The sequence below is a fragment of the Mobula birostris genome, chromosome 11, assembly GCF_030028105.1.
Source record: "Mobula birostris isolate sMobBir1 chromosome 11, sMobBir1.hap1, whole genome shotgun sequence".
Lineage (NCBI taxonomy): Eukaryota > Metazoa > Chordata > Chondrichthyes > Myliobatiformes > Myliobatidae > Mobula > Mobula birostris.
In genome coordinates, this window is record NC_092380.1 from 10,251,454 (window position 1) to 10,274,631 (window position 23,178).

Below are 23,178 nucleotides of genomic sequence, written 5' to 3' on the forward strand. Positions count from 1 at the left end.
AACTATAAATTACAATAGGAAATATATATATATGAGGTAAATTAAATTAAATAAGCAGTGAAAAAAATAGAGGAAAAATAGTGAGTTAGTGCTCATGGGCTCATTGTCCATTCAGAAATCTAGTGGTGGAAGGAAGAAACTATTCCTGAAGTGTTGAGTGTGTCTCTTCAGGCTCCGGTACCACCTCCTTGATGGTAGCAATGAGAAGAGGGCATGTCCTGGGTGATGCGGGCCCTTATTGATGGATACCACCTTTTTGAGGTATTGCCTTTTGAAAATGCCCTGGATGCTGTGGAGGCCAGCACCCACGATGGAGCTGACCGAATTTACAACTTTTTGCTGCTCTTTCCGAACCTGTGGAGTGGCGGGTCCATGCCAGGTAGTAACACAACCAGTTAGAATGCTCTCTATCTGCAGAAATTTGAGAGTGTCTTTGGTGACATACCAAATCTCCTCAAGCTGCTGATGAGTAACTGCATCAAAATGTTGGGCCCAGGATAGATCCTCAGAGATGTTGACACCCAGGAACTTGAATCTGCTCACCCTTTCCACTGCTGATCCCTCAATGAGGACTGGTGTGTGTTCCCTCGATTTCCCCTTCCTGAAGTCCACAATCAATTCCTTGGTCTCACTGACTTTAAGTGCAGAGTTGTTTGTTGCGACACCACTCAACCAGCTGATCTACTTCGCTCCACTACGCCTCCTCGTCACCATCTGAATTTCTCTCAACAATAGTTGTGTCGTTGGCAAATTTATAGATGGTGTTTGAGCTGTGCCTAGCCACGCAATTGTTCCCTTCTTCAAACATTCACGCTCCTTCTCCTCCCCCCACCTTTCTACTTTTGCATCTCCCCCCTTCCTTTCCAATCCTGAGGAAGGCCCTCGGGCCGAAATGTTGACTGTTTTCCTCTCCATAGATGCCGCCTGACCTGCTGAGTTCCTCAAGTATCTTGTGTGTGTTGCTCACGGCAACCTGATGTTTTAAAACAAAAATTCTCTTATCTACTTCCACCTCGGTATCAAAGAGGAGTTGTTATTCAGATCAAAATGGCAGTAATTTTCTCTGCCTTCCTTTGATGACGACAGACACTGGAGTTGTAAGAGTGCTTCTGGAGTAAGGATTGATCCCTGGTGACGGGGAGTGATTTGTACAAATACAAGCCGTTACTTATAGGATGTCTTACAATTACATAGGATCCTCCGTAGCAGGGTTCTATATTAAACTAGGTTTGGAGGAAGGTTGTATATGGATTTGAGTATCTGCATATTCAGGCATCCTGTATTTGATTTAATCAACATTGAAGGACAGCTTCATCTCTGTTCAAGGGGAAAACAATTGGATCTGCCCAGAGTTATTTCTCACAATGAGATTTCAGAAGAGAATGTCCGCAGTGATTAGTGCCTGGTTTCCGAGCTGAATAGCACTGGGGTCATTTATTGGCCTTTCATCCAATCCAACTTGCAGGAGGTGACGTACGGAAGGGCATCCAATCGGAGGCTGACCTGTGATGGTGTCAGAGTACGGCTTGTTTAACCACTTGTACTTGAACCATTTCTGTTTGTTGTAGACTGCATGGGAATAGGTTTAATCTTTTGCCTGTCAGTGACGTACAGCACAAATTCCAATGACAAACAAGAGAAATTCTGCAGATGCTGGAAATCCGAGCAACACACACAAAATGCTGGGGGAATTCAGCAGGCCAGGCAGCATCTATGGATAAAAGCACAGTCGACATTTCGGGTCGAAATCCTTCGGCAAATTCCAATCCATCAGTTAGGGGCCATTGTTCATCACAGAATGTTATGGGCCACAGAAAAACAGGGACCCTTTGTGGCTTATCCATCGATAAATGCTGGCACCACTTTGACACACAAGGGTGTGTGTGTGTATGTCTTTGGTGCACGATTAAATGTTGACTGGAGGTCACATTTCTGTTTCTCCAGCGGGCTTGTTGATCTTGTCTGTCTGTGTATCAGTGTCTCTGAATACGAGAGTAGCTGCAGCATGAAACAACGCCATTCGGTCTTCCAAATTTGTACTGGCTCTCTATAAGAGGGGGGGAACGTCGACTCAGACCATGAGAGGCCTGCGTCAGGCACTTTCATGCCTTACAAGGCGCAGATTGGAAGTCTGTGTGGGGCGCCACTCCTCGCACAGACACTAGAGCAATGTGTGGTTAAGTACCTTGCTCAAGGGCACAAACACGCCGCCACAGCTGAGGCTCGAACTAGCAACCTTCAGATCACTAGATGAACGCCTTAACCACTTGGCCATGTGCCCAACACAAGTAACTCTATGAGAACATAAGACAAAGGATCAGAATTAGACCACTGGGCCCATCGAGTCTGCTCCGACATTCCATCATGACTGATTTATTAAACCTCTTGACCCCATTTTCCCGCTTTCTCCTCATAATCTTCGATGCCCTTACTAATCAAGAACTTATCCTCCTCCGCTTTAAGTGCACCCAAAGACTTGGCCTCCACAGCCGTCTGTGGCAACAAATTCCACAGATTCACCATCATCTGGCTAAAGAAATTCCTCATCTCTGTTTTAAAGGGGTGTCCTTGTATTCTGAGGCTGTGCACTCTGGTCCTAGACACTCCCAGTACGGGAAGCATCCTTTCCATATCCACTCTATCTAAACCTTTCAATATTCGACAGGTTTAGATGAGATCCCCGCTCATTCTTCCAAATTCCAGCGAATACAGGCCCAAAGTGATCAAAAGCTCCTCATATATTAACCCTTTCATTCCCAAGATAATTCTTCTGGACCTTCTCCAATGCCAGCACATCCTTCCTTAAATAAGGGGCCCAAACTGCTCAGAGTCCTCCAAGTGAAGTCTGACCACATAGGAGTAATCCAATTTGTCACACTCCCCTCCCTCACCCCATAGCCCCTTCTCTCAAATATCCAGCTCGCTTTGAAACGTAATCAAATCTGCCTTGCCCTCTGCCGCAGATGTACCTTCACTACAATCCCAGCAGTTCAGATAAGTGGTTGTAATGGCATGGTTGCACAGTGGTTAGCACAACGCTTTACAGTACCGGTGACCCCGGTTCTATTCCCGCCACTGCCTGTAAGGAGTTTGTACGTTCTCCCTTGTGAGTGCGTGGGTTTCCTCCACAGTCCAAAGAGGTACCGGTTAGTAAGTTAATTGGTATTGTAAATTGTCCTGTGATTAAGATAGGATTAAATCGGGGGATTGCTGGGTGATGTGGCTGGATGGGCCTATTCTATGCTGTATCTCAATAAATAAATAAATCACTTTTGATTGTTTTGCCAGTTATCTTTCTAGTGGCCCCCGTTCCTGCCCCCCTCTACCAATGGTAATAACAATACTCTGTGATTTAAATTCCATTCTCTCAGCTCCCCTTGCATCTGCCCCTGTACCAGTGTGAGCTTCTGCAGTCTATACCCCATGCCTGGAAACATTCTGGCAAATCACTGCTACATCCTCTCAAGTGTGGTACTCAGAACAGGCCAGCTGCGGCTGAGTCAGTGCTTTACAAAGGTTCACCACGACTTGCTTGCTCTTGTACTCTGCGCCTCGTTTTATCAAATCATGTCTGCTCTGTGTAATTTTCCCAACGTGCCTTGCTGCTTACGGCAACAGCATCTGTGTTCCTGGCTCTCTCGCTCTTCTCCCCTCTCCCCTCTTTCACTCTCTCCTCCTCCCCAGCGTGCGTGCATGCACCTGTTTGCGTGTATTTATTTCCGTTAAGGTCACTGGAGGATTAGCATCCTCGATGGAAAGAAACTCAGGGAAGCAGGGTGGAGCTTAATGTAGAATGCGAGAGAAAATAGGGAGTGAGTGGGAATGCTGTTCAGGGTTCACTCATTCATCTGGAAGAAGGTTCACCATTCTCAAGCAAAATTATAGCTTATTTCGTCTGCCTTCCACTTTAAAAAGAAGAATCCCTCATCCCTTTGTAACTCTGACCTGTTACTATTCGTGATTTTAGATCTCATTCTTTGCAGTTCCCTGCTCTTGACACCTGACTAATGAAATGGAAAGAGGGAAATCAGAAAATAACCGAAGCGTCTCACAGCTTGAAAGGGTCAGAGAAATAATTAGAAAGAAGACCGTGGCTGACAGGAACTGGCTTGGGGAAGACAGGAAACTGAGTGAGCAGAGCACAATTCTCACGCAAGTTAGCAGAGCCACAATTCCCAAGCAGATGGGCAAGACTTGGGGGGGGGGGCGCGGGGGAGATGTTCTGGCAGCATTCCAGTCAAATCCTGTAAGGTGCACAGTGTGTAAAGAGCAGTGCTACTTCCAAGCCAGTTCCCTGGATGTCAGCACAGCCTCCAGACCCTGCTGTTGCCCCAATCCCTGCCAAAATCAGAGAATTGAGCTCACTATGCAGGCAAAGCTGTGGGATTAAAGTCCAAGGAAATCTTCACCAAACTACATAGCTTCCACTTACCTAGTGACCCTAACATAACAAAACATCCCAAAGTGCTTTACAAGAGACTAAGCTACATTAAGAATATTGAAACATTTCTATTTTCCCTTTCAAGTCAATAGACAATAGGTGCAGGAGTAGGCCATTCGGCCCTTTGAGCCAGCACTACCATTCACTGTGATCATGGCTGATCATCCACAATCAGTACCCTGTTCCTGCCTTCTCTCCATATCCCTTCACACCGCTATCTTTAAGAGCTCTATCTAACTCTTTCTTGAAAGAATCCAGAGACCTGGCCTCCACTGCCTTCTGAGGCAGAGCATTCCACAGAACCACAACCCTCTGGGTGAAAAAGTTTTTCCTCAACTCTGTTCTAAATGGTCTACCCCTTATTCTTAAACTGTGGCCTCTGGTTCTGGACTCCCCCAACATCGGGAACATGTTTCCTGCCTCTAGCGTGTCCAATCCCTTAATAATCTTATATGTTTCAATCAGATCCCCTCTCATCCTTCTAAATTCCAGTGTATCCAAGCCCAGTCGCTCCAATTTTTCAACATATGACATTCAAGTTTGTCATTTAACTATATACGTGTATACTCTCAAATGAGATCTTTCTCCGAACTGGGGTGTAAAGCACAGTAGTACACATAACATACACAACAAAGTAAGGATAAAATCTACGGATGAATTATGCAAAAACTAAACCATAAAATAAATATTGTAGGGTACAGAACAGATTAACCAGTCACGCTTCGAATGCAATGTAGCAGAGAGTTCAGAAGCCTGGTGGTCAGAGGAAAGAAAGTTGTTTTCCATCCTGACCATTCCTGTTGTTATACATTGGAGTCTCCTGCCTGATGGTAGAAAGTCAAAGAGGATAATGCTAAGGGCCCAGCATACACAGTACTCCTGATAAATGTCCCAGGTGAATGGTAGGAGGCCCCTATAATCCCCTCAGCCATTCTCACAGTCCTTTGTGGGGGATTTCCAGTCCAGTGCTTGGCTGCTCCCATACCAGGTGGCGATTTAACTTGTCAGGACGCTCTCAATGGTGCTCCTGTAAAATGCAGTTAAGATGGGGGGGGGGGCACATTTGCCTCAACCTCCTTAGGAAGTGGAGGCACTGCTGTGCCTTCTTGTTCAGGGAGGTGATATTGGAGGACCAGGTGAGGTCATCCATGATGTGAAGCCCCAGGAGCTTGGTGCACTTGACTCTCTCTACAAAGGAGCCATGGGGGATGGTTCATCCTAAATGATTTCCTTTCATCTCACACCAATCCACTAGCCGCTCCACTTCTTCTCTGTGCTCCAGTCATGGAACACTACCGCACAGAAACATGCCCTTGCTGGCCTATTGATCTGCTTCGTCCCATTGACCTGCACTGGACCATAGCCCTCCAAACACCTCCCATCCATGTACTTACCCAGATCCTCTTAAATGTTGAAATTACACCTATATCCACCACTTCTGCTGGCAGCTCACTCCACACTCTCACCACCCTCTGAGTGAAGAAGTCCCCCCGATATTCCCCTTAAACATTTCACCTTTCACCCATGACTTTTAGTTCTAGTCTCGCCCAACATCAGTGGAAAAAAGCTACTTGCATTTACCCTGTCTATATACCCCTCGTGTTGTGGCTTTCTCTAGAACCTTCTCTTTCGATCCACTTTTATACTCAATAGTCCGGAATCTCTCTCTCTCTTTCATTGTGATATGTTTCATTAGCATACAATACAGTAAAGCTACCATCCAGGCCAGGTCCTCTTCTTGTTAACACCACTGGGAAGGAGGTACAGGAGCCTCAGGTCCGGTTCAGGGAGACAGTGCTGGAAACAAACGAAATCAGGATGCTCAAGTACAGTCTGGATAACCCCAGCCATCCTTGGCGAGGCTAATCTGTGTTAGTGCTGTCTCAGGTGTGGTTTAGTTTGGCCCTGGCTAGGTTGGATTTTAAAACTGAAGCCAGAATTGATGGAATGTAGAGGTTTTGGGAGATTATAGATCATCTTTATTTGTCACATGTACATCAAAACATGGGGTGTCAGGGAGGGGTAGCACCTCTGGTGGGGGAACATGTCGTGTCCTTTTCAAGGCGGTTAGTCCACCTTTGGTCCCCACCTGGCTCTCAGCTCTCACCTGTGGCTTCCCGTAGCAGTTTGCATGCGACAGTGGCCACACCCCGGGCAACGGCTTCGACAAGCCAGCTAAACCAGGTGAGGGTAGCCGACAGGTCTCAAACCCTCGGTGAGATAGGGAGTTGTCCATCCCAGCATGTGAAGACAGACTCCGGCGGATTGAGCGGACGAGACCAATGGAAGGTCCAACGGTCAAGAAGGCGGTCTCTGCAAGCGTCGTGGAACGTATAGAGCAGGACAAGACCCAGAAGACGTCCTGGTCATCCACTGCGCCTAGTCCCATCTCCAGCCGTCTAGACTCTTGTCTTGCTGCTGGATCCAGATGGGAATTGGGAAGAGAGAGTGAGGCAACTCTCCCTCACTTAAATCCAAATCATGCGCTAGTCTCAACACCATCATAATGGTGTCGAGGTCCTCATCGACGTCGACAATGGACGAACACATCAAAACATACAATAAAGTGTGTTGTTTATATTGAGGACTTACTGCAAGTGTCGCCATACTCCCAGCGCCAACATAGCATGCCTACAACTTAATAACCCTATAATGTTTGTCTTTGGAATGTGGGGACTGGAGGTAGGAAAAGTCAAGGTCGTGGTGGGTGCTTTAATGGAGGCGTGCAGTCTAATAGCGAGTGACCGTCTTAGTCGCTTTTCTGGCGATTGCAAGACCCTTTTGGACATTGTTAATGCGGACTGCTGCAAGAGTGATTCACCGATTCATTGGCAGAGAGCAGGGGAATTGCGTGGCCTCAGTCGCAGCGAGGACGAGGCCTCAAGCCACAGTGTCGCCTGTTTACAGCCGCCGGGGCGGGGCGGGGGGAGCGCGCGTCAGAGCCAGTGTGCTCCTCCAGGGGCGGTGTGGCGCTGTACCCAGGTTGGAGTCAGTGCTGCCCCCCAGTGTTTACTCGCCAGAAGGCAAGTCATGTTGTGGTGGACTGCAGATTTCTGTGGCATTACGTGGACTCGGGGTCTGGACTATATTTTTGCATGCTGTGTGTGACTTTTGGGACTGTGTTTTGTACCTTGGCCCCGGAATATCGCTGTCCTGTTTGGTTGTATTCATGTGTGATTGAATGAAAATCAATCTTGAATTGACTATTTTCAAGTGGCAGGGCTTTTAAGTGTCTATTACTAGAATGAGTTGCAACCTGGGTCTAAATCTTAGAGCTCCAATAGGAGTGTCTTCATCGGATGGTACAAGGAGGCTTCAAGATCAGTTAGGGATGGGCAATAGATGGTGGTCTTCCAGTGATGTCAACGTTGTGTGAGCAAGTCAAAGAGATTATTCTCATCTCAGGATCATCACTTCCCAGCATCTCGCCAATTACACGGTGCAACATTTCAAACTCTTTCATCACTCCCGTTGTGCTTGCTCCATGCCCTTTAGCAGTGCTCGGAGAACAAAGTGGCGAGTGTGCAGCCGAATTATTGTAGGTATTTTTAGATCCCGCCTGAAGTTCGCGTGGGACCAGTCCTCTGACCCTTCTGCCATGGAGTGAGAGAATGAGAGAGCAGCATTGAGGCAGCTCCCACGTGAGTTTTCATGTGACAAGCCCCTGTCCTCTGTGATAGGCACAATGCGATTCAGTATTTAGGTCTCAAATGACGGAACTCGCTCATGTGACTTTAGGAAGACACCATTAGGACAGTTCTGAGGGAGCGGCTTATTGTCAGAAGTGTGAATTATGCTGCTGTCAGAGAGCCATTTTATTGTAGCAAGTTTTTAGTCTCTTATCGTGGCTGTTCAATCAGTCTTTCAAAGAATGGATGTTTTGCTCTCGTATAAAAACAAGAAAATACTGAAAATTCTTAGGTCAGGCGGCATCTGAAGAAAGTAAAACAGAATTGGTGGTTCAGATCGAATTGGAAAAGTCGGGTTCAGGCCGAGTCGAGGTGGTGGGGTCCAGGCTTCAGAGCATGTGGAAGTGACAGAACCCAATGTTTGGACAAAGTTATGTGCCAGGCCAGACTGAAAAAGTTAGGGTGTCAGAACCCAAGGTGAGGGACGGGCCAGTTCAGCTCACTGCTCCAGGATGCTTACTTGACTCTGCGTGTCGTACTGGACTGACCGATGCAAAGACAAAATACCACAAAAACACTAACACACGTAATTCTTTTTCAAACCCTTATTCTTTACTCATAGCATGCTATGGGGGAAGTTACAGACTGATCTCCCAAAGGAGCCAGTCCAGACACTGCCCCCAAATTACACAGTTCTCCACAACTTATAACGTTAATCAGGTAGCAGGAAATCTTACCATTACAAGTTTAGATAATATTAGAATCATTTCAATTACATGCTTAGATATAATTAGATATAAAATAATCATTGGTCAGTTAGTTATAATTATTTTAAGCCAAAGCTAGCCCATCAGTTCCTCATTCGGACCCCTTCCCCTTTTCTCCAGAATATTCTAGCCCCTGCACTATACTTGCCATATTTAGCTATACCTTGAGCTGCTTCTGCAAGATCAGATAGTTCCTTATTTGAGCCTTTGCCTATCTTTAGAGAACAATGACTAGTACGTCACCGGTTGCTGGGCAAAGCTTCTGTTTGACTGTCCAAAACAGTAAGCTAAGGCGCACCCAAGGTGATTGACCATTGTTCTTAGTCTGTACCCCTATTTACCTACCCCTTTACCCCATCATGCGCTGAACTAAGGTTTTATAGACAGACACCCTTTGTGGACTTCAGAACGCTATTTGCTTGTGTTTATTGTTTGCATGATTTGTTTTTTTTTTCCTCTCTGCACGTTAAGTGTTTGACGGTCTTGTTTTAAGCAGCTTCTTTTAGCTTTCTTTGTTTCATGGTTTCCTGTTGGGAGATTCATAGAATAGTACAGCACAGTACAGGCCTTTCGGCCCACAATGTTGTGCCGACCCTCAAACCCTGCCTCCCATATAAGCCCCCACCTTAAATTCCTCCATATACCTGTCTAGTAGTCTCTTAAACTTCACGAGTTTATCTGCCTCCACCACTGACTCAGGCAGTGCATTCCATGCACCAACCACTCTCTGAGTGAAAAACCTTCCTCTAATATCTCCCTTGAACTTCCCACCCCTTACCTTAAAGTCATGTCCTCTTGTATTGAGCAGTGGTGCCCTGGGGAAGAGGCGCTGGCTATCCAATCTCAAGGTTGTATAATGTATACCTACTTTGATAATAAATGTACTTTGAAAGTTGAGGTCAAAGATCTAAACCTCTCTCCACAGGTGTTGCTAACCTGCAGAGAACTTCCAGCCCTATTGCTGAATTCCAGTATTCGTAGTCTGATATTCGACATTACTTTTGCTTGTAACTTCTCCCAATTTTTCAAGGAGCCGGTAACAGTAACTACACTTGGACAATGTCTCCCATCCACTACATAATGGACTGGTTGGGCACAGGAGTACATTCAGCCAGAGACTCATCCCACTGTGATGCAGCACAGAGCATCATAGGAAGTCACTCCTGCCTGTGGTCATCAAACTTTACAACTCCTCCCTTGGAGGGTCAGACACCCTGAGCCAATAGGCTGGTCCTGGATTTATTTCATAATTTACTGGCATAATTTACATATTACTATTTAACTATTTATGGTTCTATTACTATTTATTATTTATGGTGCAACTGTAACGAAAACCAATTTCCCCCGGGATCAATGAAGTATGACTATGACTTCATTGGCTATTGGGGCACCTAGTAGCCTTGCTTTAGTTTAATATTGATTGAGACATCAGCTCAGAAGTAGGCCATTGGTTCCAGGTGCTGGTGTTTGCGTTCCACAGGAGCCTCTTCCTTTTCTCTCTCCAACTGCTGCATCAATAAATCCTTCCCCTTCCTGTCTTCTTCGTGCAATTATTCAGCTTCCTCACGAACCCGTGATCTGGTTTTTACCTCAGCCACTCCTTCACCATTTTGGATAAAAATGCTTCTCCTCAAGCCCTTACTACATTTATTAATGACTGACTATCTTTTACTTAAGGCCCTTGGAAACAGAAGGCTTTTGATCACCATGTAAACAATGAACTGAATGGTCTCCTTTTGGACTGAGATTTTTGCATCATCTTTAGTCATGGGTGAGGTACTGTAAGGTAGCTAATGTTCATATATTCAAGAAGGATTGCAGCGATAAGACTTTGTGTTAGTAGTAAATTAGATTAGACTCACTGAACTTTGGGCTTCTAGGGAAACGATTAGAAAAAAATTATTGGAAGTAGGATGTATGACCTCTGGAAAGGCAGGAGACTAATCCTGACTCAGAAACGTGAAGGTTTTTTTTGAGGAGGTTACTGTGAAATTTGTTGGAGCAAGGCAGTAGATATTGTATATGTGGACTTTAGCAAGGATTTTTAGATCTTGCGTGGTGGGCAGCTCCAGAAAGCAAGGACACTTGCTGGCCAGAGTGTTTTGGAACACTGCCTCGTACAAGTATTACCAAGCCAGTTTTGGATTGGAGGGTAGTAGTGGAGGGTTGTTTTACCGACTGGATGTCTGTAACCAGTAAAATACTGCACGGATCAGGGCTGTGGCCTCGTTGGGTGAGAACATCTGAAACACGATGCTGGAAACCCAAAGTGACACACGCACACACAAAACGCTGAAGGAACTCAGCAGGTTAGGCAGCATCTATGGAAATGAATGTCACTCGCCCCCCGGGTCCCCTCTTCCCTCCCTTTCTCCTATAGTCCACTCTCCTCTCCTATCAGATTCCTTCTTCTCTGGCCCTTGACCTTTCCCGCCCACCTATCACCTCCTAGTTAGCCTCCTTTCCCTCCTCCCACCTTTCCTATGCTGGCATCTTCCCTCTTCCTTCTCAGTCAGCAGAGTATCTGACATCTCAGTAAGTTTGCTGACAACGTGGTTGTTGGAATTGTAGATAGTGAGGACAGTTGCCCAGGGATACAGAGGAACTTAGATTAGCTGGAAAACAGGGAAAAATGGTAGCAGATGGAATTCAGATTTCTACAGATATACAATGGAGAGCATTCTGACTGGCTGCATCTCTGTCTGGTATGGGGCGGGCGGTGGGGGCTACTGCACAGCATTGAGATGTGATGCAGAGTTGTAAAATTAGTCAGCTCCATCATGGACTCCGTAGTAGCCAAGACATCTTCAAGGAGTAATGCCTCAGAAAAGCAGCTTCCATCATTAAGGACCCCCACCACCCAGGAGATGCCCTTTTCTCATCATTACCATCAGGTAGGAGGTACAGGAGTCTGAAGGCACACACTCAGTGATTCAGGAACAGCATCTTCCCCTCTGCCATCCAATTTCTAAATGGACATTGAACCCATGAACACTACCTCACCATCTTTTTATTTCTGTTTTTGTACCACTTATTTAGTGTACCTATTTAATAAATAAATAAAAATATACTTACTGTGATTTAGTTTTTTTTCTATTTTTATCATGTTTTGCATTGTATTGCTGTTAACAATTTCACAACATATGCTGGTGATATTAAACCTGATTCTGATTAATGCAAACAAGTGTGCGGTAATGAATTTTTGGTTGTCTAATACTAGTTGAGGATATAAAGTAAACACAAGGGACCTTAGAAGCAGGGGGACCCAAGTTCAAAGCCCCTTAATGGCAATGTTATGGATAGGTTAGTGAAGAAGGAATGTGGCTTTCTGACTGTCATAAGCATGGGCATTGAGTAGAAGAGTTGGACCATGATGTTATAGCTGTATAAGACACGTGGACTATTGTGTGAAGTTCTGGTCACCGTGTTATAGGAAGGATATGGCAGCAGGAGAAAGAGTGTGGAAGACATTCACTATGACACTGCAACCAATAGAGTGGTTTAATTACAAGGAGAGATTGGTTGGGCTGGGATTGTTCTCACTGGAATGCAGGAGTCTGAGGGGTGACCTTATAGACGTTTATAAAAATAATGGAGTGTATTTATGTGGTGGGTAACAAGTCTTTACCAAGCATTGGTAAACATACCATCAGGGTGAAGGCCTACACTCAATATTTTTTGGAGCAGCTTCTTCTTCTCTGCCATCAGATCTTTAAAATGTAGGTTTATTTATCTAGGTAACAGACCCTTCCAGCCTTTTCCACTTTTCCACTTTAAAAACTTCCTGCACAGGTCTCCTGTCGTCGTCAGACACGACGGACAACCTCCCGATAACATGGAATCAGGCCCTTCAGCCCACAGACACTGTATTGACCATTAAACTGCACTAATCCCATTTCATTCTCTCCATGTTCCTATAAACCTCTCCCACTTTCCAGGCAAATTACAGTGGCAAATTAACACGCCAATCTGTGTGTCTTTGGGAAAGGGCGGAAAACCAGAGCATTCATGGAGTGAGGGGTGGTGGGGAAGAAGCTCAGAGAGAACACACAAATTCCGCACAGGTAGAATCCAGGCTCAGGATTGAACCTGGGTGTCTGGAGATGGCATGAATATCGATGTCTCCTGGTTAAAAAAAATCCCCCTTCCTCTATTCCCCACTCTGACCTTTTACCTCATCCTGCCTGACTATTACCTCTGTCCCTCTGAATATACCCCTTGCCCATCCTCTGGGCCCCCCCCCCCCCTTTCTTCCCGGACCTCCTGTCCCATGATCCTCTAGTATCACTTTTGCCAATCACCTGTCCAGCTCTTGGCTCCATCCCTCCCCCTCCTGTCTTCTCCTATCATTTTGGATCTCCCCCTCCCCCTCCAACTTTCAAATCCCTTACTCACCCTTCCTTCAGTTAGTCCTGATGAAGGGTCTCGGCCTGAAACGTCGACTGCACCTCTTCCTAGAGATGCTGCCTGGCCTGCTGCGTTCACCAGCAACTTTGATGTGTGTTGCTTGAATTTCCAGCATCTGCAGAATTCCTGTTGTTTGACTATTACTTCCCCCTGGGTCCCTTCCTCCTTCCCTTTCTCCCTTATCCTGCCTTAGAGTTAAAGCAAGTCTAGCCATCTCTTACCCCCTCTTCTTCTCACCTACCTATCATCTCCCCCTCGCCTTTCCCTTTCTCCCATGGTCCACTCTCCTCTCTGATCAGATTCCTTCTTCTCCAGCCTTGACCTTTCCCTCCCACTTGGCTTCATCTATCACCTCCCGGCTAGCCTCCTTCCTCTCCCTCCAACCTTTTTATTCCATCATCTTCCCCCTTCCTTTTCAGCCTTGAAGAAGGGTCTCAGCTCAAAACGTCGACTGTTTATTCATCTCCATAGATGCTGCCTGACTTGAGTTCTTCCAGCATTTTGTGTTTTGCTCTGAAGGGGTCTGACCTCATTTTGAACGAAGTAATCTACTTGATTTATACCTAATCCATCATCCTTTACTCTCATCCCTTTCTATGATCAGTTATTTGTCTAGACTACTTCCAATACCATCTCTCAAACCAGTACTGTCCACCTGTGGGTTCTTGTCCAAGTCTCACACATTGTGACTTGGAAATTTATCACTGGTTAGAAACATAGAAAACCTACAGCACAATACAGGCCCTTCTGCCCACAAAGCTGTGCTGAACATGTCCTTACCTTAGAAATTACCTAGGGTTACGCATAGCCCTCTATTTTTCTAAGCTCCATGTACCTGTCCAGGAGTCTCTGAAAGACCCTATCGTATCCGCCTCCACCACCGTCACCGGCAGCTCATTCCACACACTCACCACTCTCTGCGTAAAAAAACTTACCCCTGACATCTCCTCTGTACCTATTTCCAAGCACCTTAAAACTGTGTCCTCTCATGCTAGCAATTTCAGCCCTGGGACAAAGCCTCTGACTATCCACACGATCATCTTATACACCTCTATCAGGTCACCTCTCATCCTCCATCGCTCCAATGGGAAAAGGCCGAGTTCACTCAACCTATTCTCATAAGGCATGCTCCCCAATCCAGGCGATGTCCTTGTAAATCTCCTCTGCACCCTTTCTATGGTTTCCACATCCTTCCTGTAGTGAGGCGACCAGAACTGAGCACAATACTCCAAGTGGGGTCTGACCAGGGTCCCATACAGCTGCAACATTACCTCTCGGTAATTCATCATTGCTGGACCAGCTTCTTGAAAAACCCTGTGGTCGACCTTCACCAGAAGGACTGCAGTGGTTCAAAGCTGCATCATAAGATCATATAAGATATAGGAGCAGAATTAGGCCATTTGGCCCATTGAGTCTGCTCTACCATTTCATCATTTTCCCTCTCAGTCCTAATCTCCTGCCTCCTCTCTGTACCCCTTCATAACTAATTCCTGACTAATCAAGAATCTATCAAACACTGCCTTAAATATATGTAATGACCTGGCCGCCACAGCTGCCTGTGGCCACAGATTCACCACTCTCTGGCTAAAGTAATTTCTGCTCACCTCTGTTCTAAAAGGACACCACTCTATTCTGAGGCTGTGCCCTCTGGTCTTAAGATTCCCCTGATATAGGACACAACCTCTCCGCATCCACTCTATCGAAGCCTTTCAATGTTCGATAGGTTTCAGTGAGATTTCCCGTCATCCTTCACAACCAATTCAAAGATAGTTTTGCATGGATAATGAATGATGGCTTTACTAATGATTGCCAGATGCTAAGAAATTAAGGAAATAGTCCTAGATTGGACAACCTTCATGTTACACTTGATCTTAAAATTAATTTGGACCATACACTCAGTTGCCAGTCTATTGTGTACCTCCTGTGCCTAATAACGTGGCCACTCACTATATTCGTGGTTCTTCTGCTACCCATCCACTTCAAGGTTCATCTTGTTGTGCATCCAGAGATGCTCTTCTGCACACCACTTCTGCCCCCCGAAGGACCACACCTTGTCATGGCATTTGGAGGCTTGCGGGCCTCAATGACCCGGTGAGCGATGTTGGCCGGAGTCAGGGCCTCGTGCTTTGGCTCTTGGTAGGGTCACCCATTCCAAACAGGTCACAGGGTAGAGGCCAGACTAAGAGTGGTCCAGGTGTGGGGGTTCACTCAGGGCCAACAACCCTGACTGGTCAAATTTTTAAAAATTGTTACAGAAACAGCAATGAAGTATTCTTATTGCCGCCCTGAACACTAGCGCAATAACAGGCATTTGATTTGATGATACCACTGTGGTTATTTAAGTTACTGTCACTTTCCTGTCAGCTGGAACCAATCTAGCCATTCTCCTCTGACCTCGCTCATTAAAAAGGCTCTTTGCCCACAGAACTGCGGCTCACTCGACTTTTTGTTTGTTTTTCACACCATTCTCTATAAACTCTAGAGATTGTTGTGCATCTCTAAAATCCCAGGAGACAGCAGTTTCTGAGATACTCAAACCACCCTGTCTGGCCCCAGTAATCATTCCTCAGTCAAAGTCACTTCGATTACATTTCTTCCCCATTCTGATATTTGGTCTGAACAGCAGCTGAGCCTCTTGACCATGTCTGCATGCTTTTATGCATTGAGTTGCTGCCACATGATTGGCTGATTAGATATTTACATTAACGAGCAGCTGTACCTAATAACAGCAAGGATATACTGTGTGTATATCCTTGCTGTTAGCGAATATTAGCTGCCTCTACTTTCACGGCCTTGCCTAGACACGTGCCACTTCAGCTTATTTGTAGCTGAAACTTCACCCTCACCTTTGGTACCTCAACATTTTCCTGGTCATCTTGTCCAACTCTGAGTGCCTCAAAGCTCTGCTAGCTGACACCTCCTTCTCCCTCGTCCCTGCGCTCACTGCCCTTCACTGTTTTAGGGTTTGTGCCCTTGTTTTCAAATTCTTTTCTGCCCTCACCCCACCCTGAATCTCTAACCACCCCGACTCTGCAGCTCGCCTGTTGTTGGTGAGAAGTCTAATCGCCATTAACAGGCCTGTTTTAAGCTGCCTGGGCCATAGGCCTGAAATTCCCTCCCTAAGCATCTTCCCTTCCCTCTCTTATGATGCTCCTTTAGCATTGTTTCTTTCACATCTCCTTACCTATTTTAACATCGACATACCAGTTTATATTTTTTCCAGCTGTTTTTGAGGTGCCTCTAGCTGTTAGAAGGGCTTTTACATATTAACAAACACAAAACACTGGAGGAACTCAGCAGGGCAGGCAGCATCTATGAAAATGAATAAACAGTCGACATCTCGGGCCGAGGCCCTTCTTCAGGACTGAGAAGGGAGGGGGAGGGTAGCGGGCTCGCAGGAAGGTGATAGGTGAAGCCAGGCGGATGGGAAAGGTCAAAGACTGGAGAGGAAGGAATCTGATAGGAGAGTGGAGCGTAGGTGAAAGGGGATGAGGAGCGGACCCAGGGGGAAGTAATAGGGCAGGTGAGAAGAAGTGAGGGGGGGAAACAGAGGAAGGGGTGAGGGGTGAAATTTGCTCACCGGAAGGAGAAATTGATAATCATGCCATCAGGTCGGAGGGTACCCAGGTGGAATTAAGGTGTTGATCTTCCACCTTGTGGGTGGCCTCATCTTGGCACAAAAGGCGGCAATGGATCAACACGTCAGGTTGTTTGAATATATTGAAAAACTAATAGCTTTCTCGTTTTTTCTCTTCTCCCTTTCCTTGGCACTTTCTGTTGTACCTTCGCTCTTGGTGTGACCCTGCCCTGGCTTGCTGCCCCTCTATCTCACCCCCCCCCCCCCCGGTATCACTGGCACACTCACTCCATCTACCTCACTCTCTCTCACTGTCTGCCTCGTACTCTCATCACCTCTATCTCTCCCTCTTGCTCTCCACCTTGTGTGTGCATCCTCCCCAGCTTTTCTCGATTGTTGTATTTGGATCAATCGTCAACGAGGGCTACGTGAACCGACCGAGCGAGATCGAGGAGCACTGTGTCTTCAATCGCAATGCCAACGCTTGTAACTATGGCATTACCATCGGGGTGCTGGCCTTCCTTGGGTGCCTGGCTTTCCTCGCCCTCGACGCCTACTTCCCGCAGATCAGCAGCGTCAAGGACCGGAAGAAGGTGGTCTTGGGGGATATCGGATTTTCAGGTGGGTGACGGGCTGCCGGCGGGAGGGCGGGTCTCTGGGGGGGAGGGGGGTGTTGACAGGTACTGGGGCCAAGTGTTACATCTTTCATTTGTGTCTTCCCCTTCCCCTGCTGTAGGCTGCTGGTCCTTCCTGTGGTTTGTGAGTTTCTGCTTCCTCACCAACCAGTGGCAGGCCACTAACCTCGCTGAAGACAACCCGCTGAAGGAGGGGGCAGATGCTGCTCGTGCCGCCATCACCTTCTCCTTCTTCTCAATCTTCACCTGGGTAAGTACCCAACCCTGGTCGACCGGCGGCTGACAGTTAGCAAAGCCTGCAGAGTGAGGTGGCGTCCCTCCTCCCCCTCGAGGCCTGTTGGTGAAACCGACCATCCCACTGTTCCCGAAACGTCGACTGTCCCTCTTCCTAGAGATGCTGCCTGGCCTGCTGCGTTCCACCAGCAACTTTGATGTGTGTTGCTTGAATTTCCAGCATCTGCAGAATTCCTCGTGTTTGCATCCCACTGGGTCACTATGTCTTGTCTCTAGACAAGGCTGCGGGTCCTGATAGAACAGGCCACACAAAAGGGAATTCTCAAGCCCTGTTCCTGTGTATCATCATCGGAATTGTGTAATTCTGGCATATTGGGCGGGAGTGACAATTGAGCCTTATGTATCTACCCTTCTTCGTCTCAGTGGACAGGACAGTAGGATGGTGTCTCAGTAATGGGCATGTGAAATACTTTGTAGAGTTGGTTTTGCTGTGTGCTGTATTATAGCTGTCCTGGGTCCTATGCCCAATGACTTGGCCATTGAAATCTAGCAAATATTTAAAGGCCTCGTGGACGTGTAGAGAGTATTTCTTATAGTGGGGTGTCCCAGGACCAGAGGGGACAGCCTCAGATTAAAAAGATGTCCCTTTGGAACAGAGATGAGAGAAGATTTCTTTAGCCAAAGGGTACTGAATCTGTGGAATTCATTGCCACAGACAGCCGTGGCTGCCAAGCCAGTGGAGGTCGATAGGTTCTTGATTAGTCAGAGCGTCAAAGGTTGTGGAGAGAAGGCAGGAGAATGTGGTTGAGAGGGATAATAAATCAGCCTTGATGGAATGGCAGAGTAGACCCAATATGCCGAATTACATAATTCTGCTCCAGTGCATCATGGTCTTGTATCTGGCCTAGGGAGTTTTTGATGGGTGAAGTGTATAAGGGACTTTACTCTGTACTTAACTTGTGCCCTACCTGTCTAGAGAATGTTTGGTGGGATAGTATTGGAGATATATCTGTATTGAACTTGGCTTATCCCTGCTCTGGGAGTGTTGGATGGGACAGTGTAGAGAGAGCTTCGCTATGTACCTGACGTTACCAATGCCCTCTTTATAAAGCCTGTTTATGGAATTAAAGAGTCGTTGACAGATGTAATTTGGAAATAGGCCCTTTGGCCTATCGAACCCATGATGACCATCATCTACCCATTATGCTAGTACATTATTCAACTCCAATTTTATTCTGCCCACAATCTCATTAGCTCCCCACCCCTCATGAATCCTTGACTTGTCTACATTAGGGGCACAGTGGCCAATGAACCTACCTGCCTGTGAATCTCTGGGAAGCACCTGAAAGGGAAATCGTGCCAACGCCACGGAGACAGCACCTGATGTCAGGATCGAACCCAGTTCAACTGGAGCTGCAAGGTAGCAGCTCTACCAGCAGTGCCACTCTGCTGGCCCTGTGATGCACAGCCTGAATAACACAGCCATTTCTACTTTGTCCAGCAAATTGTTTGAAGTGAGATAGTCATCCTCACAGTCCTGAATAACACAGGTTTACCACTCCCTGATGAGCACTGGGAAATGGGGAAAATTCTGGGATGCCTGAGAAGGGTGCAATTGGGATGAGCTGTGCTGTCCCCTTGTTAAATATTCTGCAGATGCTCTCCAACTGCTTCCACAGGCCAGACAATAGAAGGCAGTCAGAGGGATCTGGGGTGGTCCAAGTCCAGACCCCCTGGTGGTCACTACACAATTAGGTAAGGTGGTTAAGACGGAGAATGGCACCCTTGCCCTCGCTGGTTGTGGCATTGAGTATAAGAGGAAGGAAGTCATGTTACAGTTGTACAAAACTTATTGGTTCGGCTGCACTATATTTCTGGTCACCCCATTACAGGAGGATGTGGAGTCCTTTGGAGAGGGTGCAGAAGAGCTTTACCAATATGCTGCCTGGAATAGAGGGCATTTGCTCTAAGGGGAGGTTATTAGTCGAGGCATTGAGTTCAAAAGTTGCAACTTTATAAAACTCTGGTTAGGCCACGTCCGCAGTATTGTGTACAGTTCTGGTCGCCCTACTGTAGGAAAAATTTTGAGGCTTTGGAGAGGGTGCAGAAGAGGTTCACCAGGATGCTGCCTGGTTTAGAGAGCATGTGATATAATGAGAGGCTGGATAAACTTAGGTTGTTTTCTCTGGAGCGTCAGAGGCTGAGGGGAGATCTGACATGTTTTATAAGATTATGAGAGGCATAGATAGAGTGGACAGAGAGTATCTGTTTCCCAGAGTTGAAAATGTCTAATACCAGAGGGGTAGATTCAAGGGGGGTGTGAGGGGCAAGTTTTTTACTCAGAGAGTAGCAGATCCCTGGAATGCAATCCCTGGGTGGTATTGTGGTAGAAGCAAGTACTTTAGAGGCTTTTAGGAGATTTTAGATAGGCACGTGGATGGAGGAATATGGACGTGGTGTAGGTAGGAGGGATTAGTGTTTGGGTGCTATTGATTTGCTTTTTAGCTGGTTTGGCACAAAATTGTGCTGTCCTCTTCTATGATACTAAACTTGGGTTGTTTTATCTGGAGGCTGAGGGAGACCTGATAGAAGTTTATAAAAATTATGAAGACATATATGCTAGCGGGAAGCTTTGCTCATGCAGCACAGGGGTGGGGAGGGGGTGGTGTTTAAAACTAGAGAACTAGAGTTGAGCAACACACATCAAAGTTGCTGGTGAACGCAGCAGGCCAGGCAGCATCTCTAGGAAGCGGTACAGTCGATGTTTCGGGCCGAAACCCTTCATCAGGACCTCTTCCTAGAGATGCTGCCTGGCCTGCTGTGTTCACCAGCAACTTTTATGTGTGTTGCTTGAATTTCCAGCATCTGCAGATTTCCTTGTGTTCGCGAACTAGAGTTGAAGGAGGTTGAGAACCAGAATGTCAGAACAGATAGTGGAATGGTTGTGGAGAAAGATGTTCTTAAGTCTATATACAAGGTCAGGAAACGAAAGGTTGAGCACCCTGGGACTAACGTTCTGAGCTGTGTATATTTCAATACAAGGAGCATTGTAGGAAAGGTGGATGAGCTTGGGGCATGGACCAGCACGTGGAATTATGACATTGTAGCCATTAGCGAGATTTGGTTGCAGGAAGGGTCGGTCTGGCAGCTCAGCGTTCCAGGATTCCGTTGTTTTAGACGTGATAGAGTGGGAGGGATTAAAAGGGGAGGGCTGGCATTACTAGTTGGGGAAAATGTCATGGCAAAGCTCAGTCAGGACAGGCTGAAGAGCTCGTCTAGTGGGGCTTTATCGGTAGAACTGAGGAATGAGACAGGTACGACCACGTTAATGGGATTATATTATAGACCACCCAGCAGAATTTAGAGGAACAAATTTATAGAACAGTTGCAGACTGTTGCAAGAAACCTAAGGTTGTGATAGGTGATTTTTGTGATAGGTGACTGTAAAAGGGTTGGATGGGATAGGGTTTGTCAAATGTGTTCAGGAAAGTTTCCTTAATCATTGCATAGAAGTCCCAACTAGAGAGGGTGCAATACCAGATCTCATATTAGGAAATGAGACAGGGCAGGTGACAGAAAGTTTGTGTCTAATGATGTTAATGCCATTTGTTTCAAGGTAATTATGGAAAAGAATAGGTCTGGTACTCTGGTTGAGATTCTAAATTGGAGAAAGGCCAATTTTGATGCTATCAGAAAGGACCTGGCAAGTGTGGACTGGAATAGGATGTTTTCTGGCAAAGATGTAATGTAAAGGTAACTGGGAGGCCTTCAAAAGTGAAATTTTGAGAGTACAAAGTTTGTATGTTCCTGTCATAATAAAAGGCAAGGATACCAGGTTTAGGGAACCTTGGTTTTTGACAGATACTGAGGCCCTGGTTAAGAAGAACGAGGTACAGAGCAGGTATGGTCAGGTGGGAACAATGAGGTACTTGAGTATAAGAAATGCAAGAGAACACTGAAGAAGGAAGTCAGGGGGGCTAAAAGAAGACATGAGGTTGCTGTAGCAGACAAGGTGAAGGAGACTCCTAAGGGCTTCTACAGGTAAATTAAGAGCAAAAGGATAGCAAGGGACAAAATTGGTCCTCTAGAATACCAAGAGTGCTAATCTATGCGTGGAGCCGAAAGAGATGGAAGAGATCTTAAATGGATTTTTTTGCATCTGTATTTACTCAGGAGATGGACACAATCTATAGACGTGAGGCAATGCAGCAGTGAAGTTACGGACCCTATATAGATTACTGAGAAGTTTGGATAGGTACGTGGATAGGAGGGGAATGAAGGGCTGTGGTCCTGGTGCAAGTTGATGGAACTAGGCAGTCTTGAGGCAAATTAGGGTGGACAAGGTGTTTCCTCGGATCCTGTGGGAGGCTAGTGTCAAAATTGTAGGGCCTTAGCAGAGATACTGAGGTTAGCCAATGTTGTTCCGTTGTTTAAGAAAGGCTGTAGGGATAAGGCAGGAAATTATAGGCCAGTGAGTCTGACATCAGTAATGGGAAAGGTGTATGAAGGTATTCTAAGGGATCAGATATATAAGTATTTGGATAGACATGGATGGTTGTATAGATGATTAGAGTTGGTCAGCAAACACGAGGAAATTCCAGATGCTGGAAATTCAAGCAACACACATAAAAGTTGCTGGTGAACGCAGCAGGCCAGGCAGCATCTCTAGGAAGAGGTCCTGACGAAGGGTTTCAGCCCGAAACGTCGACTGTACCTCTTCCTAGAGATGCTGCCTGGCCTGCTGCGTTCACCAGCAACTTTTATGTGTGTTGCTAGAGATGGTCAGCATGGCTTTGTTTGTGGTAAGTTACGTCTAACCAATTTTAAGAGTTTTTCAAGGAAATTACCAGGAAAGTTGATGAAGGCAGGGCAGTGGATGTTGTCTATGTGGACTTCAGCAAGGTCTTTATCAAGGTTCTGCATGGGAGGTTGGTCAAGAAGGCTCAGTCGCTGGCATTCAGGATGAGCTAGTAAATTGGATTAGACATTGGCTTTGTGGGAGAAGCCAGAGAGTGGTCATAGAGGTTTGCCTCTCTGACTGGAGGCCTGTGACTAGTGGAGTGCCACAGGGATTGGTGCTGGTCCATTGTTGTTTGTCATCTGTATTAATGATCTGGATGATAATGTGGCTAACTGGATCAGCAAATTTGCGGATAACACCAAGACTGGGGGGCGAGGATATCAGAGCTTGCGGCAGGATCTGGATCAGCTGGAAAAATGGGCTGAAAAATGGACGAGCTATGAGGAGTGCTGTGGAACAAGGGGATCTGGGAATACAGATCCATAATTCCTTGAAAGTGGTGTCACAGGTAGATAGGGTCGTATAGAAAGCTCTGGCACATTGACCTTCACATATCAATGTATTGAGTACAGGAGTGGGATGTTATGTTTAAATTGTATAAGGCAGAACGTGAGGTCTAATTTGGAGTATTGTGTGCAGTTTTGGTCACCTACCTACAGGGAAGATGTAAGTGAGATTAAAAGAATA

At 46.3% G+C, this 23,178-nt stretch overlaps 1 protein-coding gene across 2 annotated transcripts in view; it reads left to right on the forward strand.

The window, feature by feature from the left end:
• The window catches only part of LOC140204797 (synaptogyrin-1-like), a 56,070-nt gene that overhangs the window by 24,560 nt on the left and 8,332 nt on the right, over window positions 1-23,178 (forward strand). For both annotated transcript variants that reach the window (XM_072271604.1, XM_072271605.1), the window contains exons 2-3: window positions 17,205-17,442; window positions 17,558-17,706. In XM_072271604.1, the coding sequence (XP_072127705.1) occupies window positions 17,205-17,442; window positions 17,558-17,706 (387 nt within the window). The remainder of the gene's footprint in view (window positions 1-17,204; window positions 17,443-17,557; window positions 17,707-23,178) is intronic.